This window comes from Bolinopsis microptera, chromosome 3, assembly GCF_026151205.1.
Source record: "Bolinopsis microptera isolate Bmic1 chromosome 3, MBARI_Bmic_1.0, whole genome shotgun sequence".
In the NCBI taxonomy this organism is placed as follows: Eukaryota; Metazoa; Ctenophora; class Tentaculata; order Lobata; family Bolinopsidae; genus Bolinopsis; species Bolinopsis microptera.
Window position 1 is genome coordinate 5,945,308 of NC_087074.1, and position 12,602 is coordinate 5,957,909.

Sequence of the window (12,602 nt, forward strand, 5' to 3'; positions counted from 1 at the left end):
TGTAGCCGATTACTATATTAGTTTATTAATATAAACCAAGGCAAATATAATCACTCATGCATTCCTTAGTCACATTCTAGAGTTCAGAAAAATAGTAAAACACTTAGTATTAGTAACAAATCACCAGCCGCACGCGCGGGGTCTGAAAACTTTTACAAAATGTTCCCATTGTCTTTTCCAACATGAACTGACCAACATAATTTTCAAGTACTATTAGAGTATTAAACGTTAAGACTAATTAGTTGGAGAGTTTCAGGAAGATCAGATATCTTTTCTAATTTAAATTACTAAATTAGTAAGTTTTTTACCTAGTCTTTTCTTTTCTTCTTCGAGCTTTCAATGAGTCATTAGGCTAAGTAGACATTTTCATGATACAGTAAAACCTTTTATAGCTGGTCTCGGGAGAAACGGAAAGTGCACGATATAGAGAAACCTCGGTATAGATGATAGAGTGTTTCATACACCCCATTATGCACGTATTGTGATTGAACACAGATAGATGTGTACTCACATCACCCACCAATTACGATATGAGCTATGATAAATCACATTTCTTGCACAACTCGGTCTACGTCTGATTGTGGAGGAAAAGAAGAGGCCGGGTATAAAGGATGAAAAGAAGAGGCCCGGTATTATAGAGGAGGAAAAGAAGAGGCCGGGTATAAAGGATGAAAAGAAGAGGCCCGGTATTATAGAGGAGGAAAAGAAGAGGCCCAGCATAGAGGAGGAAAAGAAGAGGCCCGGTATAGAGGAGGAAAAGAAGAGGCCCGGTATATAGGAGGAAAAGAAGAGGCCCGGTATAGAGGAGGAAAAGAAGAGGCCCGGTATAGAGGAGGAAAAGAAGAGGCCCAGTATAGAGGAAGAAAAGAAGAGGCCCGGTATAGAGGAGGAAAAGAAGAGGCCCGGTTTAGAAGAGGAAAAGAAGAAGCCCGGTATAAAGGGTGGAAAAGAAGAGGCCCGGTATAGAGGAGGAAAAGAAGAGACCCGGTATAGACTATAGAGGAGGAAAGGAAGAGGCCTGGTATACAATATACATACATGCTACATGAAGAGGTCTCCTCCTAGTCGTTGGAGTGGCCTGCATCACACACATCTCTTCTACGGCGTAACATGTTCCTCCATTCCACTCGCTTTAGAGCTAACCGTTTTACTGCGTCTCTGCTGATGTTATCGACACCTGTTAATTCAGCCGCATCCTCGAGTACACAGGCCATCCAGCCTTTGCGGGGTCGTCCTCTCAGTCTCTTTCCATAGTTTGGTTTCCAATCCAGTAAGAAATTGGGAAACCGTGACTCTGGCATTCTGACAACATGTCCGTGATTTTCACGCCGATGAGGCATGCGGCTTAGTGTTCCCCCTGACTATTTTAAGTTTAATTCCAGTTTAATTCCAGTTTAATTCCTTAATCTAGCTGCACCGATGAAAGTTTCGATAGACTTAATTACAGCACGCCTGAGAACTTCTTCATTGGAGACATGGAAGAACCACTTTATCTTCAAGATTCTTCTCAGGGAGGTCAGATGGAAGACCTCAAACCGTTTCATCTGCTTCTTTGTTGTGTTCCAGACTTCAGCTCCATATAACAGAATGGTAATAACAGCAGCCTTGTAGATACGGATCTTGGTGGGCGTTCTTATAGTTCGACTGTTCCATATCTTCCAAAGCTGATGGAACGCACCATTAGCACGCTGGATCCTGATGTCAAGATCTCGGTCAATGGTACCATCCCAACTGATGTTGGCACCAAGATAAACAAAGTTGCTGACCTGTTCACCAGGTTCTCCCTCCACTGTTAGCTTTATACTGTCTCTTTCGGCATGTAAGGTCGCTGGGACGCACACTTGCTGATCGCCATGCATTGTGTCTTTTTAGCGTTGATCTTTTTACCCAGCATAAGAGGTGTAATAAGCGATAAGATCAGTGGACTCTTGCAGCCCTTCTTCAGTATTGTCCATCACTGCCAGATCATCAGCGTAGTCACTATCCATGATAACTTTTTCATCTGCACCCTTTAGTTCCTTTTGCAGTACAGCACCATGACTGATAGCCTTGTGAACCTCAGCCAAAAAGATTCCAAAGTTCAGACAAAAATTAAATACAGGAGGGCCCTGGATATCACCCTGTCCAGTGCCTGAATTGACAGAAAACCAATCAGACATTTCCCCATTAACCCTGACAGCACTCATGGTTCCGTTGAAAAAGAGGCCTGGTAAAGAGGAGGAAAAGAAGAGACCCGGTATAGAGGAGGAAAAGAAGAAACCCGGTATATCAAAGTACCCGGTAAAGAGGCCCGGTATAGAGGAGGAAAAGAAGAGGCCCGGTTTAGAACTAGAAGAGGAAAAGAAGAAGCCCGGTATAAAGGGTGGAAAAGAAGAGGCCTGGTACAGAGGAGAAAAAGAAGGCCCAGTATAGAGGAGGTAAAGAAGAGACTCGGTATAGACTATAGAGGAGGAAAGGAAGAGGCCCGGTATAGAGGAGGAAAAGAAGAGGCCCGGTATAAGGGAAGAAAAAGAAGAGACCCGGTATATCCAAGTACCCGGTATAGAGGAGGAAAAGGAGAGGCCCGGTTTAGAGGAGGAAAAGAAGAGGCCCAGTATAGAGGGCGGAAAAGAAGGGCCCGGTATAGAGGAGGAAAAGAAGAGACCTGGTATAGAGGAGGAAAAGAAGAGGCCCGGTATACTAGAGGGTGGAAAAGAAGAGGCCCGGTATAGAGGAGGAAAAGAAGAGGCCCGGTATAGAGGAGGAAAAGAAGAGGCCCGGTATAGAGGAGGAAAAGAAGAGGCCCGGTATATAGGAGGAAAAGAAGAGGCACGGTTTAGAGGAGGAAAAGAAGAGGCCCGGTATAGAGGAGGAAAAGAAGAGGCACGATATAGAGGAGGAAAAGAAGAGGCCCGGTATAGAGGAGGAAAAGAAAAAACCCGGTATATCCAAGTACACATTGGCACAGTTGACGAATGACGGTCTAATCTATTTATTAGATCATACTTCTAGTTTTGGGATATAATAGCCTGTATAACTATAAGCAGGCAACGCCCGATACTAATGTATGTACAGACTTACACAAGTCTGTGTACACATGTATCTACAGTCTACAGACTTATAGGTATAGAGAGGTTTTATTTACTGCACAAATGTGATTATCTTAATTCCACTGATTAATCATTGAAATCGATAAAATAGCTTTCGATTCTTAAAATAATAGTACAGCAGGTTATTGGTTCGATCTCGAATGGGCCTTAGGTGCAGTTTTTAATTTTTAGTAGAATTGATAAGGCTGCACTGGACTTAATTAAGAAACTCAAATATTGTGTGGTTTACGTTTATCAGTTTCCAATCTTTCCATTTTATTTAGTTATTCCTAGTAACTAAAATCTGCTGAGATTTACTAAACTTCAATTATAAATATTTTCGATTTTAACATTTTTCAGCCTAAAAGCAAATTTGTAAGTGAAAAAGTTTTTCTAAAAATTACTTTTCTCCGTGTTTCAAGCGATTCCAACCATTTTGAGCCAATAAAGAATTTTATGATTTTTAGTAATTAGCTAATTAATAATTAAACAGTTATATGATTGCCCGATGTGAAAATAGTCGGTACAAAAGTTTTTCTCGTTGATAAGATAAACACCCTTGATTGTTGATTAATCTGCAACCTTATATTAGTGCTTTTCATTCAAACAAGTAAAAACAAGTCTTTTATGTCATGTTTCCAGGGTTTGGACTGGAATTGCCCGCTTAAATAACTTCCATCGCGTTACATTACATAATTTTCTGAAACATATACTTCATTTACAATAAATTATGCAATATCACAACACTTATATGATATTCACAACTAATAATTAATCTATAAAGATACCGGGAAGTAATCTTGAACTAGGGAGAACAGGGTCAGCGAAGTTCAGGGGCTTTACAAATGTGAGAGGCTTCACGAAAGGTAAAGGCTTAACAAAAATGGGTCTTCCGACGCTACTGTTTTGGAAGTAATTCGAAGCCTGACCGCTTTCGTGAATAAAATGTGATTTCTCTTCAATGCCGTTCCGCTGATACGGTTTTTCACCGGTATGAGTCATTTGATGGTGAACTAGGTTTGATTTGTGGCTTGCACTGTAGGAACATTCAGAGCATTTGAAATGTTTTTCACTGGTATGGGTCCGCTGATGGCAAACCAGGTTTGCTTTTTGGTGGGCACTGTAGGAACATTCAGAGCATTTATACGTTTTTTCACCGGTATGAGTCATCTGATGGTGAACTAGGTTTGATTTGTGGCTTGCACTGTAGGAACATTCAGAGCATTTATACGGTTTTTCACCGGTATGAGTACGCTGATGGTAAACCAGGTTTGCTTTTCGGCTTGCAGTGTATGAACATTCAGAGCATTTGAAAGGTTTTTCACTGGTATGGATCCGCTGATGGCAAACCAGGTTTGCTTTTTGGTGGGCACTGTAGGAACATTCAGAGCATTTATACGGTTTTTCACCGGTGTGGGTCCGCTGATGGCAAACCAGGTTTGATTTTTTGCTTGCACTGTAGGAACATTCAGAGCATTTGAAAGGTTTTATGCAAGTATGAACGCTATGGTGGGAAACTAAAGTTGATTTTTTGCAAGCACTGTAGGAACATTTAGAGCTAATGTAAGCATTTTCACTGGTATGAGTCCGATGATGTTGAACCAGGCTCGATTTTCGGTTTGCACTGTAGGAACATTCAGAGCATTTATACGGTTTTTCACCGGTGTGGGTCCGCTGATGGCAAACCAGGTTTGATTTTTTGCTGGCACTGTAGGAACATTCAGAGCATTTGAAAGGTTTTATGCCAGTATGAACGCTTTGGTGGGAAACTAAAGTTGTTTTTTTGCTTGCACTGTAGGAACATTTAGAGCGAATGTAAGCATTTTCACTGGCATGAACCCATTGGTGTGGAACTAATGCTGATTCCTGATTAAGACAATACAACTGAGAAACACCATTCGAATGCACTTCTGTTTTGATTAACAAATTATCTTTCTCCTTCTTAATCTCTGTCTTGATCAATTCTGGTGAAAAACTTTCTAATTCTTCCATCTTCATCTCATCTTTAAGGTCTGGAACATTTTCTTCCTCCTTCTTAATCTCTGTCTTGATCAATTCTGGTGGATAACTTTTTAATTCTTCCATCTTCATCTCATCTTTAAAGTCTAGAACATTTTTCTGGTCCATTTCACTAAAAAGTTAGTGTTATCAGGATGATGTAATATAAACAGGGTCATAGTAACTGTACCGACATCCTCCGCTATCTAGCGCTAGATGTTATATAGCCGCGTCAGATGTCACTGCGACATTTAGCGCTAAACAGCGGTAGATGTCGCCTACAAAAAGGCCAGAAATCCTGTGCAAATAGCGCTAGCTGTCGCCTGGTGACCATTAATTCGCGTAACTATGCGTTAAATGACGCTAGAAAGCGTTATCTAGCGCCATCTAGCGTCATCTAGCGCTATTTAGCGCTATCTAACGCTATATAGCGACATTGAAAAGGTGCATAACAATTGGCGGCATTATCGCGTCATCTAGCGTCATCTTGATCTATAACGTCATCTAGCGTCATTTCACAATAGACGACGCTAGATGACGCTACAAAATAAAATACAACGTACTGTAAAGCGATACAAAGTTTATGGTCATTAATTCTTTCCTTTGATAAATGGATTCCACATATACCTATCTAATATATAACATGATCTAATTTCCGAGCAAGGTACACTACATGTCTTCTAACTTCTTGAAATTGAATGATGTTCAAATCTCTTCCTAGATCCAAAAACACATACCTTCGCTGTGACGCAAGGCAAATTATTGGGGGAAGACTGTGTACAACAGAAATCAGGATACCTTGCGTCCATCCGATGTTAGCACTTTAGTACAGCTGATGTGTCCAGCTTTATAGGCATTTCGCCATGGGGCTGTATATTAAGCAACCTGCCTCTGAGTTCTGTGTCGAGCGTGCTAAATCCCTTTTCAGTCGATCTTCGAGATTGTTCTAAAAAGTTGAAACCAACTTTAATCGACGTATTTTTAAAATGCTCCCCTGACGAGATATTTGCGAAAAACTGTCTCGATCACGTGGTATGACCGTATAAGGAAGTTAGTCTAATTTCTCGTTAGGGTTAGGGTTTTAGCATATGCTTTTGTTAAGGATTGGGCTAGGGTTAGGGTTGGGATCAGATTAGAGGGTTAGGGTTTCGAATAGTCGTTCAGGACCAGCTAGAGAACGGGTTGAAAAAGTAACTTGACAGTCGAGTGTAGAGTGATTAATCATCATCCGTTCTGTGTAGTATTACTGTTATCAGGGAAAGTAGTTTTCTCGTACCATTCAACATGCAGAGTGGCCTCAAACTCTTGAGAAGTCCTTAACCCATATTCTTCCACGGTACTTTTAAAAGTACGGTTCATAAACAGTGACCTAACTTGTCTCATGACAAATATTTTTTGATACAGTTTTTTGCATTAGGTTAGAAAAAGTCTGCTGATGATTTTAACACCCTGACCAGATGGTTAAAAAAATCAGGAAATTTATAGGATGTTGGCAAAGGTGGTCAAAAATGGTACTTTGAAAAAAGGTAAATTCTCGGTACCACCAGCCAATTCTCCAACTTTGATGGATCCCAAATTTGGTTTTTTAATATTGCCTAAACGATTGTGCAATAAATAGGCAATAATGTGGGGCGAGATAAAAATCATAAATTGTCTCTAATTGAGATGTAAATTGGGTGTACTTTTAAAAGTACATCATTCTAGACAATGATGTACTTTCAAAAGTACGTACTTTTAAAAGTACATTATCTTCGAATGATGTACTTTTAAAAGGACAGGTTTCAAGAAAAAGGTACTTTTAAAAGTACAGGTTTATATAGACTACACAATGTGTGCTGGTATGATTAATGTCGGTAAGACTGTAATGGTAGGTAAATTGTTCTGAATCAGAACGGAAGTCACAACAAAAACTTGTTGTTGTTACTTCTGGGATTTAGTCGATCTTGAAGGATCCACGTTTTCACTCGGTTATTCCACGTCTTCCAGAGCGGCCTTCAATATACTCTTTCTTAATGAGTTAATGCGGGGGTGGGGGGGATCATAAGGTCAGAATCGTACGTGACGTTGGGGGGGGGGGGGGTGGGTCATATTTTCTTCCAAAACACAGTTAGTACATTTGTACTAAGTGGTGGGTCTGCTGCTCATTTCCCAGAAAATCAGTTAGTACAAGGTACTAAGGGGGTGTTCAACCCCAAAATATCCATTTTACCTCAAATTTCAATATTGGGAATGGTTTGTTTTTGGTTTTGAGGTTTTTTTTCCTTTTTTTTTGGGTTTTTTTATTTTGTTTCCTTTTTTTGTAACTTTTTATTTAATTCGACTGCATTGAAAACAAAACCCCTACTAAATAGTGGGTATAATTTGCCCATTTCCCAATGTTTAATGAACTGTTTAAAGCAATTTATGGGTGGGTATCTTATTTTATATACCAAGACACAGTCAGTACCGTGATTTCTCAACAGTTAGTACCGCAAAAGGGGTGGGTGTCCTAAATATTATCCGAAAAAAAACAGTTAGTACCGCGAAGGGGGTGGGTGGGTCTTTTTTGTAAATTCCAAAGTTGCACTTAGTCGACGTCACGTACGGCACTTGGTACCTGATCCCCCCTCCCCCGCTTAATGTTTACAATCCTAGATCTTGTAACTGGTTTCCTAATCCCGATTTACTATCAAATACTGACATGATTGTGTGCCATCAGCAATCTGCTGGTCCAACATAAGATTCCTTTCCTTGTAGTCTATGCATTTCCTCAGCTGAGTTGTTCTGCTCCTCTAGAATTGTCTCAGCCTCTGCTACTCTCTTCTGTTCCTCTAGAATTGTCTCAGCTTCTGCTACTCTCTTCTGTTCCTCTAGAACTCTCAAAGCTTCTGCTACTCTCTTCTGTTCCTCTAGAATACGCTCAGCTTCTGCTACTCTCTCCTGCTCCTCTAGAACTTTCTCAGCTTCTGCTACTCTCTTCTGTTCCTCTAAACTCTCTCAGCTTCTGCTACTCTCTTCTGTTCCTCTAGAACTCTCTCAGCTTCTACTACTATCTTCTGCTCCTCTAGAACTCTCTCAGCTTCTGCTACTCTCTTCTGTTCCTCTAGAATACGCTCAGCTTCTGCTACCTTCTTCTGCTCCTCTAGAACTCTCTCAGCTTCTGCTACTCTCTTCTGCTCCTCTAGAACTCTCTCAGCTTCTGCTACTCTCTTCTGTTCCTCTAGAACTCTCTCAGCTTCTACTACTCTCTTATGCTCCTCTAGAACTCTCTCAGCTTCTGCTACTCTCTTCTGCTCCTCTAGAATACGCTCAGCTTCTGCTACTCTCTTCTGCTCCTCTAGAAGGAGCAGAAGATTCTCACCATTTTAGGTATTCTTTAAGTTGTGAAAAGCGTCTGGCTAAGTGCGAAGTGTGTGACGTTGCGCTTTGTGTGCTTTGTTTTAAGCCTTATCATCAGTTAGAGTAAAAGCACAAAACCTGACAATTTTCGTAAAATTCTAGTAAATTGGTAAATGGAATTATGATAGTAGTTTATAAGTATAGCTGTTCCCACCATCATGATTTGTTTAGTGTACCACTTAAATTTTGTATGGTATTGTTTAAATTTTATTCAGCCATTCTGACAAGGGCTTTTAGTTTTATTATCTGACCCAGAGTTTCTGTTTAATTAAGTAACATACCTCCAGAAGTACACTATTCATTAAACCCGTACTTTTAAAAGTACATTATTTATTAAACCCGTGCTTTTAAAAGTACATCATTCAAATATGATGTACTTTTAAAAGTACGATGCAATGTTCCAAAAACGCAAGCTCCAACAATGAACTTTTAAAAGTACGGGTCGAAAAAGCTATAAAAAATATAAATTTTTTCAAAATAATTATTGCACCGTCGGAGTTGGTACCTCAGTGCTTAGGAAACAAAATTTCATCAAAAAATTCGAACGTTTAGAGTTGTTGGTATTATATGGGTTAAGCCTAAGGTTTTCCTGGCTTTTGAAGAGGAGTCAGAATGCCTTCTGAAAAAGATGGAAAATGTTCGCTGAGATCAAACGAACGATTTATGAACAAGGAATTGAAACTGTGGGGGTCCGTGCAGACCAACCTACCTGTGGCTAAAGCTCTAATATACAAAAACAATACATTCTAGGAGGAAAGTAACAGTTCCTGATTGAACTTAGCGGGGCCGGTGCACTATCAGTTAGACTTTTCGTTCCAATTGTTCCGCGGAAGGAGTATTGAGAGGCCAGGAGTGTTCCACAGAAGCAGTATTACTTACTTTAGGTTGGTATGGCAGGGATTGCTTCTGGATAGTTTCCCCGTTAGTTGAACTGTAGCTGTAGTCTTCGTTGGAGAAGGGGAGTTTCAATAGACAAGAATCTCATAAAAATTTTTAATTGAATTCCACAATAGAAATTCCAACTGCTGATGATTCTTTCAAAGAAATTTCTAATAAAACAGTAAACTCAGTGCCAACAATTTAAAATGAAATTAAATATAAATCGCGGTACGACATTTTAGTTATTTGTCCCGAGAAATTGATTGGGTATTTTAAGTCAAAATAAAATAAAATTAAGAAACTGTTAATAAATAACGGTTTTACATAAACCCTTACCCCAATCCAAACCATAACTACCTTATCGGTCATAATTATCACATTACTTTCACGCTGCAGATAATAATGTCCGTAAATAATAAAGTCCGGTAATTATTTCCATTAATTTTAGTGTGTGTCCCTGCAAGTGCAACTGCATATGTGTAGATATGTGTGTAGCCGATTACTATATTAGTTTATTGGTATAAACCAGGGCAAATATAATCACTCATGCACTCCTCAGTCACATTCTAGAGTTCAGAAAAAGAGTAAAACACTTAGTAACAAATTATCAGCCGCGGGGTCTAAAAACTTTTACAAAATATTCCCATTGTCTTTTCCAACATGAACTGACAAAAATACTTCTCAGCCATATTTTAACCAATGAACTTTTGGAAAAGTTTTCAATTATCAAGCCAAATGTGTGCAAAAAATTTTGAGTTCTTAGCTTAAAGCGTTCTCATTTTATGAAGACAATAGTGAAAAAGAGGGAGTGTCACGCCACGCCCACTGTAATTGGGCGTGGCTTACGAAACTTTCAGGAAATCTAAGTTTGACCCATATAATCTATAATCTCTGAAATTTTGGTGCAATTTGGAGACGAATTACGTGAGTTATTAAGAGGTTGCGTGTGGGTAGTCACTTATGGGCCACCCTGTACTATTAGAGTATTAAAAAAGGTTAAGACTAACTAGTTGGAGAGTTTCAGGAATATCAAATATCTTTTCTAATTTAAATTTCTCTATAAAAAAGTCATGTTTTTTTTGGAGCACCCTGTATCAAAGTAATTGATAAATTACCTAGTCTTTTCTTGTCTTCTTCGAGCTTTCGATGAGTCATTAGGCTAAGTAGACATTTTCATGATACAGTAAAACCTTTTATAGCTGGTCTCGGGAGAAACGGGAAGTGCACAATATAGAGAAACCTCGGTATAGAGTATTTCATACACCCCATTATGCACGTATTGTGATTGAACACAGATAGATGTGTAGATTGTGTACTCACATCACCCACCAATTACGATATGACCTATGATAAATCACATTTCTTGCACAACTCGGTCTACGTCTGATTGTGGAGGAAAAGAAGAGGCCCAGTTTAGAGGAGGAAAAGAAAAGGCTCAGTATAGAGGAGGAAAAGAAGAGGCCCGGTATAGAGGAGGAAAAGAAGAGGCCCGGTATAGAGGAGGAAAAGAAGATGCCCGGTATAGAGGAGGAAAAGCAGAGGCCCAGTATATAGGAGGAAAAGAAGAGGCCCGGTATAGAGGAGGAAAAGAAGAGGCCCGGTATAGGGGAGGAAAAGAAGAGGCCCGGTATAGAGGAGGAAAAGAAGAGGCCCGGTATAGAGGAGGAAAAGAAGAGGCCCAGTATAGAGGAGGAAAAGAAGAGGCCCGGTATAGAGGAGGAAAAGAAGAGGCCCAGTATAGAGGAGGAAAAGAAGAGGCCCGGTATAGAGGAGGAAAAGAAGAGGCACGATATAGAGGAGGAAAAGAAGAGGCCCGGTATAGAGAAGGAAAAGAAGAGACCCGGTATAGAGGAGGAAAAGAAGAGGCACGATATAGAGGAGGAAAAGAAGAGGCCCGGTATAGAGGAGGAAAAGAAGAGGCCCGGTATAGAGGAGGAAAAGAAGAGGCCCGGTATAGAGGAGGAAAAGAAGATGCCCGGTATAGAGGAGGAAAAGCAGAGGCCCAGTATATAGGAGGAAAAGAAGAGGCCCGGTATAGAGGAGGAAAAGAAGAGGCCCGGTATAGGGGAGGAAAAGAAGAGGCCCGGTATAGAGGAGGAAAAGAAGAGGCCTGGTATAGAGGAGGAAAAGAAGAGGCCCGGTATAGAGGAGGAAAAGAAGAGGCCCAGTATAGAGGAGGAAAAGAAGAGGCCCGGCATAGAGGAGGAAAAGAAGAGGCCCGGTATAGAGCCAGAGGAGGAAAAGAAGAGGCCCGGTATAGAGGAGGAAAAGAAGAGGCCCGTTATATAGGAGGGAAAGAAGAGGCCCGGTATTAAGGGAGGAAAAGAAGAGGCCCGGTATAGAGGAGAAAAAGAAGAGGTCCGGTTTCAGGTTTATCCAAGTACCCTGTATAGATTATCACGGTTGGCGGTATCGGGAATAGGTATAGAGAGGTTTTATTTACTGCACAATGAAGCCAATAAAAAATTGTATGATTTGTGGTTATTAGATAATTAGTAATTCTCCAATTATATGATTGTCCGATGTGGAAATAGTCAGCACAAAAGCTTTGAAAAGAAGTATAACAGGATTAAACAATGCGATCTCTCGATAACTTATTTGTACTAATACTATTATGAAGGGCTGCCAAAACACATACACTACAAATTAAAAATCAATAAATAAAATCAACTGATGATATTCCAAACTTTTCAGAGTATCAGTCACCATTTAACATCAAAAATCGGAGGAGTAAACTACTAAGCCAGCTCATGCAGGTCAGGGATTGTAATTAAACTAAGCGTTACAGAGTCATGGCGATAGACGCAAAGCTGTGAAGATTGAATCAGGAAATAAAAAGAGAACGCCGGTAAAATTTTACTGGGCCGCTCTCAGCCTGTCATTCCGCCGAATTTCTATTAATGAACATGATAGCCTGAGGTCCCCAGGTAAGTAAAATTGAGTTTGAGATAGACTTGTATAAATAGAACGGCTTTAAGTTCATCGTTCATTATTAACTTTCCTACAGTCTGCGCCGCTTACGTTTATATAACCGACGTACTTAATGCCTCACGTTTCACAAATATTCGCCGCACTCGAGCCTCACTTTTTACCAAATTTGCTGCGCATTAAGCAAGTGCGGGATCGCAATTTTCGCAAAATTTCGCCGCACTTATAATTATATATGTTGCCTCTGGCAGAAGTAGGAAAATTTTAAAATAAAAAACTACATTTCTTGCTTGAAGGACTTTTGTAGATGATTTTATTTCTATTCGACAGCGTTGAGCGTCCAAGCGTGTT

The 12,602-nt window shown here is 40.1% G+C and overlaps 1 protein-coding gene across 1 annotated transcript; it reads right to left on the bottom strand.

Annotated features, from left to right (window-relative positions):
- Positions 1–1,394: 1,394 nt before the first annotated feature.
- Positions 1,395–1,859, bottom strand: LOC134813127 (uncharacterized). Its single transcript, XM_063820814.1, has one exon. The coding sequence runs from the start codon at positions 1,857–1,859 to the stop codon at positions 1,395–1,397; it is 465 nt and encodes a 154-aa protein (XP_063676884.1).
- Between the last annotated feature and the right edge of the window lie 10,743 nt (positions 1,860–12,602).